The following is a 15954-nucleotide window of genomic DNA, read 5'->3' as shown; positions in this document are numbered from 1 at the left end:
CATTTGTCCGGCACTGAAATCCTAAATTTGTGTAGTGGATGAACTGTGTGAATGATGGGCATTAAAGACTTACTTGTTGCTTCCCAAAACAGAGGTCTGAGTATTCAGGCTGCACAGAAATAACAGCTCCAGGTATGATTTGAACAGGTAGCTGTGGGCTTTTACTGTGACCAACACATGGCATTCAAATCTGGCCAGCGCTTGGGGACTGGAAAGGAATGATGTAAAAACAAGCAGGATCCTTTTATGTTTTTCTTTTTATTTCTTTATAAAGAAAGGAAAGGATGGGCATGCCAAACCAAAATGGCAGAATACAGACAAAGGCGAGCACTGAGGCTTCTCCTTGGGGGCCATCCACAGTAAACTCTTGCCTCGGTATGGTACAGCTCCCCACCCCTCCTGCCAGGAGGAACCCAGCATGCAGCCAGCCCTTCAGTACAATCACAGCTCTCTGAAGTTAGTTTGCACAGTTTCACAATACCATCAGCCCACATCATGGTGGGGCAGCAGCAGCTGAGGCCAGCAACATTAGCAGCAGCAACATGGGATACAGTGCACAGAAAAAAAAAGGAACAAAGAACTTGTTTGCAAACAATTGTAGTAACAATATAGAAAGTCCAAAGATCATCATTCTGCTATAAAAATATTACACTTCATAAAACCATGTACTATAAAAAAAATCTATTCAAAAACGCTGGTAAACATAACAAGTATCTGTACACTGGCTGCCCTTTTCATACAAGAAACATAAAAAGCATGAGTCTCAGAAATGATCATTTTGTAAACATGAATATGGAGCCTGTAAACAAAGTGCTAGATCATGGTTCATATTTTGTCAATTTATTACTACCCAAGTAAATTCCTTACACACATCATCACCTAATGGCCAGACTCCATTACTCCAAAAGGAAAGAGAACTTTGAGCTCTCCCACCAGTCACTGAAGGTGCATATGAATTAAGGAATTAACACAGAAATGAAGGCAGCAAGATTTGGCTCTGAGTAGCAAATCAGAAACAATCTTTTAGCAACTGCTTTTCATTTTCTGCACTTCAAATGCATATTTTATAGCCTCTCCTTTCAAAATTTGCCTTCATCAAAGAGAGTATGCATTTTCATTTTCCTTTCACGGAAAAGCATCTCTGAAAAATATGTTCATAACATCCATTTAGGAGACATAACGGAGCACAAGTTGACTCTGTAATTATGTATACCAATGCAAGAAGTAGTGGTTGAATAGTTCAACACTGAACATCATGGTTTACACAACACAGGATGACAAAAAGGGCCAAAATCTTAATTTTAGGCTTAAAACTTCAGGCTGAAAAATACTTTCATGTGCAAGCCTTATGATGATGTTCATGATCAGATGTTGGCTGACATATATGTGTTATCACCTAGTTGCACTTGGAAATGCAAGGTCTAGGTTCACAAAAATCTATGAAGAGAATTTAGATAAAATTTGGCTCTAAGAATTACTCTATTTACTCTGTAACATTTTTGTTCTGCACAGGCTTCAATCCATCCTTCATCTGAATACTATGAGTTTTAGTTCTGTGCACACTGAGAACTTTACTTTTAACTTAATTTTATCTTCTGAGTTTAAATTCTCATGTTTTTGCTAACTTTCAGAATAGGAGAGGGTGTACAATTGTATGTGTGTTCTGTGGACAGACATGGCGAGAGCAGTGTGGGACTGTGTTCAGACAGGACTTGAGGTACCAGAAGAAGCTTATCTGCAGTGTTCTCAGACAACACAAGTTTTCATTATCAGGGTCAGTTAGGAGGGAAGAATATACACTTCTAAAGGACAATGACATATTTCCAAAGAGGAAAAGAAAAATGGGATTGCACATTTTACTTTTTGTCTTTTTTAATGTATTATACTAAAGCATCTTATTAACATTATTTTAGGCCTTTTTATTTTGATGTAAGTAATATCGGAAAGGTTGTGCTGCTTGCCTGTCTTTTAGGATTCACATATGTGAGTGTGGAGCTCACATATGGCTCTTGCTTAAAGGGGTCATCTCTGGGTGTCCAACAAGGGAATTTTGCTTATAAGTATCTGCTTTGACATTTCTGATACACACATCCTAAGAGAGGGCTTCAAAACACCTGCCTGAAAATAATTTTCCAGTGAAAGCTACAATATATTGTTTGCTATAGTAATCTGCTGTATCTTCTGTGTTTGACTGCCTTACTTCTTCTAGGGATCTTCTAGGGATCAAAGCTGTAGCATGCCCCAAAATCAAGAATTTCCTCTGCAAAAAAATGTATGATTTAAAAACAAACCCTGGGGTTTTTCTATCACTTTTATTAAGGTAGTGGCAAAAATACATACAGTCAACATTATTTCCCCATTACATGCCATCTGTGGCCCTACACCTTCTGGTTACAGGGATTTTGCATGAACTTGTGGCCAATTTTCAGAAGCCTGGACTTGTCCTCCCTCTCTGTGCATAGGGCTTGGCACTGGGAACCTGCTGCTGGACAAAAATCACATAATTTATAGCCCTGACTCTGAGCCATGCCTGGGCTCTGCTCAGCACAACGCAGCAACAGAGGGACAGAGGTGACACTGAACTTGTAGCCATTCCAATGTGTCAGCTACACTGGTTCTGTTGCCTTCCCGCTGTCCCTAGCCATTTGTTCTGACACGCAAACATTTGCTTTGCCCCGTGGTGACCTGGCTAAAGGAGGTGTGAAATGGCAGATGAGCAGGTGAAGTAAGAGAAAGTGACTGCCTGCCATTTTTAGTGTCAGCACTTGCATTTGCTGGTGTGAGTTCAGAAGAGCAGCAGCATATTACCTTTGTGCCATCCATGGCTTAGGGGATAAGCTAAGCCCTGTCATAATTCATAGCACAGACACACAGCAATTGCATACTCGACTGAAGTTTGGATGTATTCAGAGGTACCAGAGCTGGGTACAAGTTGTTGGGGAGAGCAGAAAGGGTCTGGCTGAAAAGAGAGCCCAATATTACATCCAGAGTTAGATGAAGTAGAGGAACACACAATCTGTACCTTGTATGAGTGTGCCATATGATGTCATGATGTTGTGTCACACAAGACATGCTTCACTCAGCTCTCTGTGCTACCCCCAGCACCCTGGGCTCTCAGGGAACTGAAGAAGATTTTTTTTTCTGAGGAAACAAAACCTATTCTCAGGTAGACTTCTTTTTCAAATGTAGAGATTTGTAGCAACATGTCTGTGAGGGTCACTTGTCATTTGCTGAAATAGTTAGGTTTTATAAATTCTATCTTGCTTGCTTAGAAAAAGTTAAACAGATTTTAAATAAGTGAAAATTCATGAGGGTCTGGGGCAGAGGTCAGCTCTCCCTTTGAGCAGCATCTCCCACACCTCTGCCTTATAGACAAGCAGTGTGCTGTGTAGGAACTGAGTAACACTTCCCATGATATTCTTCACCAGGGCCATTTGGCTTCCTCAGAGTCCTGGAGCTGCAGAGGTGGGGTCCAGCGCTGCAAAATGTGGGGATATGCCTCCTCCTTGCTGGGCAGACTCTTCTCTCCTGGACTGAACTACAAAACCTCCATAGATATGGTCCTGTGCAACCTGCTCTAAGGGAACCTTCTTTAGCAGGGTGGTTGGACTAGATGGGCTCCAGGGGTCCCTTCCAACCCTAACCATTCTGTGACGGCTGCCAGATGAAGGATGCCTGTATGTCTGTGACAGGTACACTGGGTATGCCTTGGACACTCATTGCATTGTGCAGCTTGATGGTTAAAAATGTAACTACAATATTTGTAATAGCCTAAGGCACTAGGTCATTTTATGGATTAAAAAACTTGCAAGATTGTATGTTCTAATTAAAGGAGACTTTTAGACTTTCAGGAGTTAAATATAACATTTAGTAAAAGTCTCTTAAGGTTATATAAAGAGAGAGAGAGAAGGAGAGAAGGTAAGCCTTTTTCAGTTTTCTACCAGAAAAAAAAAAAAAAAAAAGTGCTTATTGCTGAGCTATACCATGACCAGGAGTCTAGAAAGGAGATGCTGGTGTAAAAGCAACCATTGCAGTAATTAGGCCACAGACACAGCCTAGCATCCTCTCCGGGATCCAGCTGAGCCGGGGGAACCAGTGGGTGCTATCAATCTGAAATAATGACTGCCAATGGCATATTCCTCCCTTGGATTTGCTGATAGAGGCTCTTGTATTTCAGTCTAAATGAGCTGGATCCACAAGACTGACAGTGAAAAAGGTTTTATTGGGTTCACTTCACTGGAACAGGTCAGAAAACCCACAGAAAAGCAGCTCCCATGGCAGGACTGCAGAGGGGAGACTGATATGCCCTTGGAAGTGCATGGGGATGCATATCTGGGGCAGAGGGGAGATTGGATGGGGAAGTTTCTTCCATGGATGGGCACAGCCTTTTTTTCTACATCCAGAGTAATCATTACCATTATCAATGATAGATTTCAAAGAACGCTGCAGACAAAACTCTCTGAGTATCACCTCCACCTCTGACTACACTTCTACCTTCATTTGGACAATGCTTTTTGTGCATGTGTTTACATACAGACACATATGTGCACACATCTGGATGCAGCGTCAACAAAACTTTAATAAACAAAGCCCATTATATGTATGGGCTCATAATTATTTATAGGCTTATAAAGTAATTAATAAGCATTAAGATGTATGAGTCCGTATGTGTCCCTATGTAAATAGCTGGTGGGTTAGAAAGAGGAAAGCCAGGAAGATTTTAAAACCCTTAAACTTTGGGAAGAACAACATCCTGTAAGTATGTTGGCCTACAGTAATATTCAGTTGAAAAAAACATGCTCGAAGAATTAAGACTGGATATATCTAGAGGGAATGAGACTTTTTCCAGTGGTTGTGAGAGAAAGCAAAGTGAAGCAATGCAAGATAACCAGGAAATCTGAGGGAGACAAAAGCTGTACATAACATTTTCAAAAGTCTTTCTGCCCATATACAATACAATACAATTACTCCAACCATTAAAAATACATTTTGTTGCAATAGCACATATCAGCTGGGACCCCAAAAAATCCAGCCCTCCCTCCAGGTTGCCCTTTGCATCCTTATGCCCACCTTGTATTTTCCCAGGACAGAAGTCATTTCAAGGGAAACAAGGCCGGACCAGAACAGTTCTGCACCAGCCAGGATATCCCTGCCAGTGGATATCCTTGTGCTGTGCTGTTAGCAGAAACATGTGAGACTCAACTTCTAACACGCAGAAGATTCTAAAGGCAGCAAAAAGCTGACACTGAGCACAGCTTAGCCAGAGGAGAGAATGTGGGCTGCTGTGTACACAAGCATAAACACCCACCTGTGCGTTTGCACTCATCAGTCCCAGCCAACTCAGCCTGTGTGTGAAGTTTCACAGCATAGTTTATTTTAGAAAAGAGAAGGGCTTCAAGGAGAGCTGCTTTGCAGCGATCCTCTGTGCACAGCACATGAACTTGAACATTAAATATCAGTATAAATTATTAGGAATAAATTTAAATTTAAAAATAGACTAATGCAAACAAACAAACTTCAGTCAACATTGAAGCAGAGATAGTTTTAGGAAGAATATTACTATAGGAAATGAAACCCATTGGACAATCTGAGGCAGTGATCTGGTAATTCCAGTTCAGCACCGAGATGCACAAACTACCCAGCAAGAAAAAATTACCATGTCTAGCATATGAAGCTCCATGTTCACATTTTTCTTTTTTTTTTCTCCCGTCACAGCAGAAAAAAGCCAACAGAGCACAGTAGCTTTTCCTACGAAGCATCTGAGGTGACAAAATTCACTCAGAAAATAAAAATCAACAAAAGCATTAGAAAGAAGAATCTTGGTCAGCTTGTGACCACCAATAAGCCAAGATGGGTAAGAAAAAGAATAAAAAAATAGTTCACATCTGGCACCACAAACCTTGCTTGCCTTCTTTGAAACCAGGGAATGAGAAAAAAAGTCCATTTTGCAGAGACCATTTCAACAAAAGTTTTCTTTCCCTGGACCTGGAAAATCCAGTTATTAGGGCACAGAATTTTTGTTTTATATGTATATAAATACACATGTACATATTCATATAAATATAAAAGCAGAGCATCCTCCCATTTCTCCTCATATTTTATTATTATTAAAGCTTGTAACAGAGTTGGCTGAACTCTTCAGAAGTGGGTACTGTCTGCACACATGTGGCATGGGGAGTTTAGCTCTGCTAGGGTAGAACACCCAGGCAGGGACGTGACGTGTTGGGTGATGGAGGCAGATTTGGGTGATCAGCCAGGGGAAGGCAGGGAGCAGTGTCTGGAAATGACCTCTCTTGCTCCAGCGTGACACTCTGGCCTGCCAGAACGAGCAGACCAGGTGATGGTGTGGGAGGATGTCTACATTGACCCACTTGGCCCCTGGGCAGCCCAGCACCCACTGTCTTCTGCACCAGTCACTGAAGGGGGACTGCCCCCTGCTTTGAGAGGGAGCCACAGTCTGCCCCCAGCCACTTGTACACTAGTTGCCTTTGGATTATTTTGCCTACTGTCCTCACAGCCACTCACACCTTTCCCTGCCTTTATTTGCTTCCCCAGCCCCCTCACCTAATCCTCCAGACCTGCTAGCTGGCCAAGACAGCCTTCCCACAGTCTCATAAGACCCATTCTTTTCCTCTGAAGACTGAGCTTCTCAGAGGTTTTTTTGCTTTCTGAGACTTTTGAGCAAGTCAGAGCTGGTGGCACACTCTCCTTGAGAGGTGTTAGCTTCATTCCAGAGAAGGCAGGGGCAAAGTGCAAAAGATTCCTCAAGAACAGAAAGTATTTCCACCACCACCAGCTCTCTCTACCTCATGTTGTATAGCACTTGTTTCAAATAAGGTATTAGTCATGTGTCTCTGCAGCCTTCACTTTTCCTGGGGTGAGTGGAGATCAGTAGATGTCTACTGGTGACCAGCCAAGTCACTTCATCATGATGCATGCTGGAACAGCATTCTAACCCGACTGTTCTCTTCATAGCAAAAAGTGCTTTTCTTGAGAATCAAAATGAAAACTGCTCCCATGGAACATCTTACAGACTCAAAAATAGTTTTCCTAGGGTGGAAAGGATGGAGCTTGCCTATTTTATTTGGCTTTATCTCAGTAAAGAAACAGAGCTACTGGCAAAACTGGCACATCTTTTGTGAAGTTGTTAAACTCAGGACCCTGGCTGGAATGTAAAAGAAAAGATGTAGCAAATGAGAACTTTGCCTTACGTGGGCTTCTGCTAGTTCTGGCAATTTCATGTGCAGGTTCTCCAAAAATGTTCTGCTAGCCAAGTAAAGATGAATTTCTCAAATAATAAACTGTGGGTTTGCAAGGAGGCCTTTTGGGGGTAGTGCTACAATCTGGTAGAGGTAAGTCTTTTCATGCCTCGCCGCTGAGCCAGGTTGGAGGACAATACAGGCTCCAGCCTCGGTGCCTGAGGTGCACGGTTTAAAGCGAAGTAAGTGGCTGCCATTGCACCCTGTAAAACAGAGAAAGAGAAAACTTTGAAAAGAAACTAATTTTTTTGATGTGCTTCCCTTCCCCTATTCAGTATCCTAAAAAATTGTCACATATGCACAATTTCCATGAAATGATACCATTTAGGCTGGCAGACAGAGTTGTCTCAGATTCAAAATAGTGAAGAGCAGTATGAACCACCAGGTTATTACAATGCAGCCTAAAGTTAAAAATACTGAGCAGGTGACAGTCAAAAATACAGTGTCATATTAAATTTAGCTTCTGTGGCAAGTAATTTTCCCAACTCCTTTATCACTTTTCAGACTATTTACACAAATATGAGCTATTTACCGCTCATTCTGCAAGCAAGGATGAGGGAAGGGTGCAGGAGGTACCTTAACTAGGTGAACATCCTGTCTGCTGAGTTGGTTTTGAGACAGGTACTCCCTGTTCACTATCCATGGATGTCTCAGGACTTGGACTGCTGTGAGGCGCTGATGAGGGTCTACATGAAGCATCTTAGACACAATGTCCTGGGTTGAAAAGGAAGAAAGCAGTGCAAGGGAGAAAGTTAATTAATAGCTGTGCAGGTTTTACTAAGGTCTTCCTGTTGGTGGTGTCATCATTAGCATGTCCAATAGAGTGTGATGCACTTCAGACAGGCTTTATGTTCTTTAAGTGTCAGGTATTATCTTCAAAATTTTCAAGTGTAATGTTCAACTCTCAGCTAATAATCCAGTCAAAACATAATGTGGAGGGCATTCATTTTATTGAATAACTGTTAATTATTTGTAAACTTGTCAGAGTGATAAGCATCTAGGGAGAGAATGCCATCTTCAGGCATCTCTTCACTGACTTCAAAGCATACTTACAAGAGAAACTTAGAAGAGAAACTCAACACCCAGGTAACTAAAATTCAGTTAGGTTAGTTCTACAACATCTAAACATTTTAATTTCAAAACTGGACAGCTGATAAAAAGATCAACTGTGAGACTCATAGGTGCTGGTAGCAAGATTAATGTGCTATTGGGATTGCTTGGAGTTTTGTGGTGGAAAATGTTCTTCTATTGGATACTAACAGTTGCTAAAAATGAAATCTCTTGCAAGAATCTTTAAAGCCTGTCAAAACTTCTGATTAATCCTGGGCAAGTGGAAGCTTGCAACTTTCCTGCCCATTTGCCTGTCTCACAGACTAGTGCACAGCTTCATGCACTAAAGGTCTCAGAACGAGATGATTTTTTTCTCCCGGGGTTTTCCTTGCTGTGTGATAGATGGGCAGCCTAAACTGTGAACTGTAAGGAATCAAAACTGCCTGCTCCTGGTTAACTAAGCAGCAAAAAGGTGATTCATGCATAGACAATACAGGTGTGGCATTGACAAACATACACTTCTTTTAGACGTGCAGTTGCACCGAAAAAGAGTTCTGTGGTATTTAAATCTTGAGAGAAAATCTGAGAAAGGGTTCACTGACCTTTGCAGTATCAGATACTGAATCCCAGTTTCCTCCTGTAAGAGCATATTTGCCACTGCCAATCCTGGCTAGAATCTCCTCTGGGGTGTCATCTGGACCATTTGCAAAAGGAGTGAATCTATTTAAAACAAAAAGGAAAAAAAAACAAACAAAAAAAACCAAACCAGAGAGAGAGAGAGAAAAATCCAATGTAATTTGTAAGTACATGATTTCTAGGTTCTAGCATTAATTGCCAATGATCACAACAGGAATTTAGTTCCAGAAGGTGCCACTGACACTTCTGCTTCATTTTCACTCAAACTACACAGGCTGGTGGTTCCTTATATTGGTCTGTAGAGGAAAAGACAGATTCTGTAATTGTTTTTTAAATTTTAGTTCTGTTACAATTTTTTTAGAAATGAAATACTCTTCATAAAAATAGTCAGGTTTTTACCTCTTGTTTTAACTCTGCTTTATTGCCAACACCTTTATTGCCAATACCAGTACCTTGGTAACAGCAAGAAAGGACAAAAATTATAATGCAGAAAAAATATGCTCTGAAACAAAAAAAAAAAAAAAAAAGGAAAAGAAAAAAGAACCATTTCTAATCTATTTTGCAATACTTTGTTAACTCTAATGTGTAAGTCAGTTGGGCAAAATAAATAACCTGCAACAGGTTATTTCCTTGTCCAGCCAGTCAGAAATGACTTGTAACATGCACCTAGCTTGTGACAAAATCAGTGTCATGCAGAAGGTACACTTTCTGTCTTCAGAAAGTGACAAGAGATAAGGTTTTTGCGGCTGACTAATATCTACCAGGTAAAATTTCACTCTGCAATCTTGAACAGCTGTGTAGGTTTAGAAGAAGAAGGTATTTTGGATTTTTATATTTTTCCTTCAATCTGTCTTTTTTTTTTTTTCAAACTTGCCAGAGCAATTTTTACATTGTTTAACAGTTGGTTTGGCCACAGCTTCCTATCCCATCTGGTTTCTGGTAGCAAATTCAATTCTTCATGCTGTATTTTCTCATTTTCAAAAACATTTCAGTCTTCATAGCAGCTCAGCCCAAAGAGATACACAATATTATTCCAATCTATAGCTATCAGGAGGGATGCAGTAAGAGTTATGGACTGGCAAAAACTCTGAGGTTTAGCTCCATTAATATGATCCCTGGCTGGTGTTCTAATCCTGCCTATCTGAGCCCTCTCTGCTCACAGAGATTATAGGAGGAGAAAAAAGTCCTGGATATAAATACTTGTCAGTTCCTACTAATTTCCTCTGGTGAGGAAGAACAAGACCATTCATAAATGCAGTGGTGGCACCTAAAAAAGCATTTCTCAACTGATTTTGTTACTAATATTTTCTCTGGTTTTCAGAAAAAGAAAGATACAAGTTACTGGCACCTGTCAGTAAACTGAATATCCAGTAAGTTGTGCTATTTGTATTTCTGATTCAAATATATTTGTATTTTTTTTTTCTTCATACTCAATAAAGAAGCATTTTGAGTATAATTAACCAAACAAATGTAACTGTGGGTAATATGTTAATTTTATTTTACTGATTCCAGCTGTGTAGCAGACATGGACATCAGCCAAATAGAAACAGGTTCTTGGAGATCCAGCAGAATAGGAGACTTCCCCACAAAGTCTTGGTAGATTTCAGCTGACCTTGAGCACATGTGTAGTCAAGAATAAAATTGATGAGATAGAGACCCCTGGCACCTTTTCTGCAATCCATAAATACCAGAATAACAGAAAGTCAGAGTCCAAATCTTTGTTTTCTGTATAAGACCTAAGAATTAATCCAATCTTCTTGTCACAGCTGAATGATCATGAAACAGATTAAACAGTTTAGAGAGGTAACTGAAAAGCTGCAATCTTTGCTTAGGTGTGATAAATGTGCACATACCATAGTCTGAGAAATGAAATTCAGAGCCTGCTAACACTAGATGAGGTTTGCTCATCTAGAGGGAAACAATTTGTTTCCCCATCATCCCAGCACGTTTATTCCCATCCTTCACTGCTTATTTAAATCTGTGTCTTTCTGTGGATCTTGTGTTAATATTTCATTTTAGCCAACACATTGCTAGGGGTATTTTTGCCAAGTACCTCTCAGAAGTTTCTGCTGCCTGTTGCTGTTCTTGCTGATCTCTCAGTTTACTTTCTGAATCCTATTTTTAAAACAGCATCTGAAAACTATATTTGGGTGGGTTTTTTTTTTAGCTTTTAAAGGCACTCAGACATTTCAATAACAATAACAAATGAAGAATAACGAAGCTGAAGAGAATACATGTATCAATAGAATGAATTAACATTCTTCCAAGGATAAGGTGAACATGATGAGGCTCTTCAAACTCCTATGCACCTCTCCTAATGGAAAACTTTCCCACTGCTTAAGTCATGAGTGAACCCTTCAGGAGTCTAGGTATCAGTGCATACAGGTACTTTCTGTTAAAAACCTAAACAATTTGTCAAGTGTGGAAGGTATTTATGCATCCTAAAAAAACTTATTCTAATTTAAGTCTTGACATCTATTTTCTTGCACTGTACAACTGAACACACCTCTCAAGGAGGCCAGAATCCCTATATGTGACTCCTTTCAGGTTTAATCAGTACTGAGCCTACTGGAGACTGCTGCTCTAGGAGAACCTCATCACTCACCCTGCCAGCATGGTGTACAGCAGGATCCCCAAGCTCCAAATGTCACAGGCTGCATCATAACCTTGGCGTTTAAGGACCTGTGGGAAAAAAAGAGAGAGATGAAAACAGGTTAATCTGCATTCACGGATTTTTAGCTTCTGATCTACAAAAAGCACTGATTAGTGGTTGTGTCTGCTGACATTCTCAGGGCTTAGCTGGGTATCTGCCTTGAACAGGTGGCTGCCTTGGGATCAAAATGTCCAGTAGTGCTATGGAGCAAGGTAAAGCCTTGGCTGAAATGGGCTGGTTAAACTCAGCACATCTTTCCCCTTCACAAGTGAAAGATGAGTGCAGTTTGTTGGAGCCTGGGAGTCTGGGAGTTCCTCTGATCATCCAACATGTAGCAAAGCACAACAATATTTCACTGTTTTAAAATGCTTCATTAAAAAAAAAGCGCTCATTTATAATTTGGAACATATCCTCCTAACATAAAAGTTACCAACAACACTGTGGATGCATCATGGGGCTAAATGACAGTGATAAGGATTCCAACTGAGCTCAGTTTGGATTTGATACAGCAAATTGATGCACACTGAAGCATATCTAATGTCAGACTAATGAAGATGAATGCCAAAAGGCTTCTCTTACTTCTGTATAAAGAAAAGTGGTCACATTTAGACTGGAGTTAACAGCAGGCTAAAACTTGACCCCCTTTTCCCATGGGGCAAACAAGACCCATAGTAGTCAGCAAAGATCTGAGCAGTAGGTTCAATACTGATATAGGATGGCAAGGTGGAGCACTCAGGGTACAGTCCAGATTTCATTTGTGCTAGTGCATACTAGAAGAAATGCCTATTGAGTCAGTGCAGGTCCAAGTGAAAGTGAAGTCACCAACTAAGCTCAAGGACCACCTCCATATCTTCTCATAAAAGCAAACTACCCTCTGTTTATTCAGTTCTGACACACAAGGAGTTTTGTCCTCTTTAGATGGACCAGTAGGTATATATTTTGCAAAGCACATGAAAAAGGAATGTACAAATTCAGCAAGTCTTTCTCTGACCTACAGCCTTATTACCCAGAAATGATTTAAGTATTTGATGTCTACCACAGAAAAGACCAAATTCACTTAGGAAAAGCAGTTTAAGAAAATGTTGCCTTGACAGATTTTATAAATGATGAGTGGCAAAGCAACCATCTGCCAGGTATGCTGCTGAGTAAACATTTGCTACCTGGAAAAAAACCCAACAAGCCAAAAAACTCCCACAGCTACAAAACCAGAAAAAAGGCTGCAGTTCCTCCTGTTGACAAAGCTGGTAAAATCGTGCTTCTGCCTCTCTCTTCTGCACGTAAGATGTAGGCTTTCTGGCTGATTTATTTATTTATATTTCTTTAGTTCCTGCATTCATTCCCTCTCTATTAATGTTCGTTTTAATGGGAAAAACTTCTTTGCTATTTGACAAACTCAGTTTCTTCTTGCTTCACCTGTGAGACTGAATACCCAACATTTATCTTTTGCTGTGGTTGTTCTCATTGCGTTTTGAGCAGTTACAATTTCACTTCTTCTGTTTTCCTCCAGTAACCAAGAACAATCAAGTCCAAGGTAAGTGACATAAAAAATGGGGCAGTGATGATACTTAGTGGAGACTGTTAATAAGCAAGTGGTTACACAACCCCAAAATAATTAGGTCACTTACAGAACTTAGTGGGATCTGAAATAGAGGCAGAAACTGGTTCTTAGTGCCACACCATAGCAGGACATTTTAGGGATAATGGTATCCTGGAGATAATGATACCCTGGCTTCATCCAGTTCTGAGAATGGCTCAGATATTTGTCCAACTCCTTTTATTTCTGTAGGTTTTGACTTACTGAGTTAACAGTGTTTCAAATAGAGGTTTTTCTCAGTTTTAACATGCCAGGACGTAAATGGGTTCAAAAGCAAATAAAAACCCTCATAATTTCAAATCACAAAGCAGCAGTTCTTCACAAATACTGTAGGAAACCTGCAGAAGAAAATATTTTTACTTTATCCAGAAGTACCCTACTGCATCAGCAGTACAACAGCCTGGCTCTTCCTCCTCGCATGCAGCATGACTTGCACTAGGTGGCAGCGTGCCTCTTTCACATTGCCTTCATCTTTGCTCTTGATATCACCTAAACCCCAAATTACTCCAAATTAACTGTTTCCAAAATAAAGGAGATCCAAGTGGTAAACATGTCCTCCTTCTTGGGTCACCGCCCTCTTTGTCACCAGCTCAGCTGACTTTTTGCCTCCTTAATTAGTTTCATGAGCGTGTGGCAGACGTTGCAGTTGGACTCAGGGAATGTGAAAGTCACATCTAGGCTGGAGGGCAGCATTATATCACAGGTAACAGGCAAAAGCACTTAGGGCTTTATGTAAGCTCTCTGCCAGTTCTGGTAATGTTTCAATTAATCTCCAATGTCTCCTGCATTAGCAGGACCTGTCTTACTCATCACGAATGTCTGGGAGTGTGATTTCTGATTTCAGTTCCAGTCAGAAGAGTCTGATAATGAAAAGAGAAGAGCACATCATGAAAAATAGCTACACCTATTTTAAGCATCTTGTACCTTGGAAGAAATCTGAATGCTTCAAATCTTGCAAATATGATTTTTTTGGTGGTCTAGAAATTGAATAGCTGTGGTGCCGCACAACTTTTTCAATCTACTTTGATAATTTTAAACAGCTCATTCCCATTTCTAAAATGGAAGCCTAACCAAACCTCAATAAAAACCCCAAACCAATCTATCTTGGCAATGGAAGGTTGTTTTTTTTTTTTTCTCAAGAAAATCTGTTCTGAATTTATACTGCTCTGGCAATAGTCTCTATATAACAAATTCTCCTTCGGATGATGGAAGGCTGTGATTCCTGTAACTTGGTATCATGAAAGGATCCTGTACAGAAAGATGACCCTATTTTTTTCTTTCCAGTCACAGATGTGCATGGGAGAAAGAGAAAATTAGGGAGAAAAATAGATTGCTAGATGATATGAACTGAGAGACACTGGTATTTGATAGTAGAGAGCAGATGAAGTATTGAAAGATAGCAGTTCTTTGTTTTTCTTATAAGGACCAAAACAGGTAAAGGAAGACACACTTTTGAAGCAGTGTATTGCAAGTACTAAAATTTTTCATTTTTATCCCTCCAAGAAATGGGTTATTACCCAAGAAATTAACTTCTTGCTCCTTCATTGTGAGGAAGCAGACATGAACATCTCATGGGTCAAGTACAGCAAAGAGACCAAGCCATGAAACAGCCATCTGACTCCAGCCCACACCCGCAGGGCTGCATGAAAGGAGCAGCACTTGCCAGTGATGCAGGGCCACCTCTCCCTGTTTCTTTAGCTCAGTGAAGTCAACAATAAAGCTCTCACTGATTTCAGCATAGTAAGGATTTTGTGCAAGGATTTTTCTTTTCAGTTTTATCACAGAAGCAGGAAGGTTGGAAGGATCATATAGTTCAACGTCCCTGCTCAAGCACGGCCCACTAGAGCACTCAGAATTGTGTCCAGATGGCTTTTGGATATCTCCAGAGGAGACTCCACAACGTCTCTGACCAACCTAACATCAAGATTTACATCTTGTTCTGATGCAGTGCACTAGAGGGAAAGCAGTCTGATCAGAACAAGCTAGAGAAAAAATTATATTTATCCCAGTAATGAGCCAAAGCATTATGTGCACCAGTCCAACACAGACACCAGCTTCTGTCAGGAGAAAAACAACTGCTGTGACAGGACAGGAATAGGAAAGTTATGGTAATAGAGGCTGTGCAAGTGCCAGTAGCCTGGCTTCTGCCTTGCTCCTCTCGTAAAGCCAGCAAGGGAGGAAGGACTACTTCCTAGGACACACTTACTACTACTGCAGGCTTTGAAATATGATCCTACCTCAGGAGCGACAAAGTTGGCTGTGTAGCAGGGAGTCATGAGCAGCCCGTTCTCCGCTCTGAGTTGCTTGGCAAACCCAAAGTCACAGATCCTGATAGAGTCTGGGTTTCCTGACTCATCCATGTAGAGGATATTACTTGGCTTGAGATCTCGGTGCACGACCTTAAGAAAGAATAGTGAGAAACAAGTGAGAAGAGGAGGTCAGGGAGCATTGAGGCTTGGCTGCTGTTTCTGGTCTGCTGGTTGAGGTAGGTCAAGAGCTCATGCTGAAAATATTTAAGTTTTGGAAAAAAGTTACTTAAAAGCCTTGGAAAAATGAAGGGAAAATATTCAAGTCTGTTACAATGAGAGACAAAATGTTTAACAGCCTCTACCAGTGTATTAAGATGGAGCTGCTCCTCTAAGAGGAGACAATTTCTTAGAGTGGTTAAAGTGGGCTGTTGTACAAACATCTTGGTGGCAGAATCTCCTGGAGCTTGATGGCCTTGAATACTCAGCTGAAAGGTGAAGAATAAATTACATCAT

At 40.6% G+C, this 15954-nt stretch overlaps 1 protein-coding gene across 3 annotated transcripts in view; it reads right to left on the bottom strand.

The window, feature by feature from the left end:
• Positions 1-242: 242 nt before the first annotated feature.
• Positions 243-15954, bottom strand: part of RPS6KA2 (ribosomal protein S6 kinase A2) — a 285833-nt gene continuing 270121 nt past the window's right edge. For all 3 annotated transcript variants that reach the window (XM_072927167.1, XM_030268399.4, XM_002188307.7), the window contains 5 exons: positions 15430-15591; positions 11551-11627; positions 8912-9029; positions 7836-7973; positions 243-7462 (listed from right to left, as the gene is read on the bottom strand). In XM_072927167.1, the coding sequence (XP_072783268.1) occupies positions 7337-7462; positions 7836-7973; positions 8912-9029; positions 11551-11627; positions 15430-15591 (621 nt within the window). In that variant the 3' untranslated portion in view covers positions 243-7336. The remainder of the gene's footprint in view (positions 7463-7835; positions 7974-8911; positions 9030-11550; positions 11628-15429; positions 15592-15954) is intronic.

This window comes from Taeniopygia guttata, chromosome 3, assembly GCF_048771995.1.
Source record: "Taeniopygia guttata chromosome 3, bTaeGut7.mat, whole genome shotgun sequence".
NCBI lineage: Eukaryota > Metazoa > Chordata > Aves > Passeriformes > Estrildidae > Taeniopygia > Taeniopygia guttata.
This window is presented reverse-complemented; position numbering and strand designations above follow the sequence as displayed.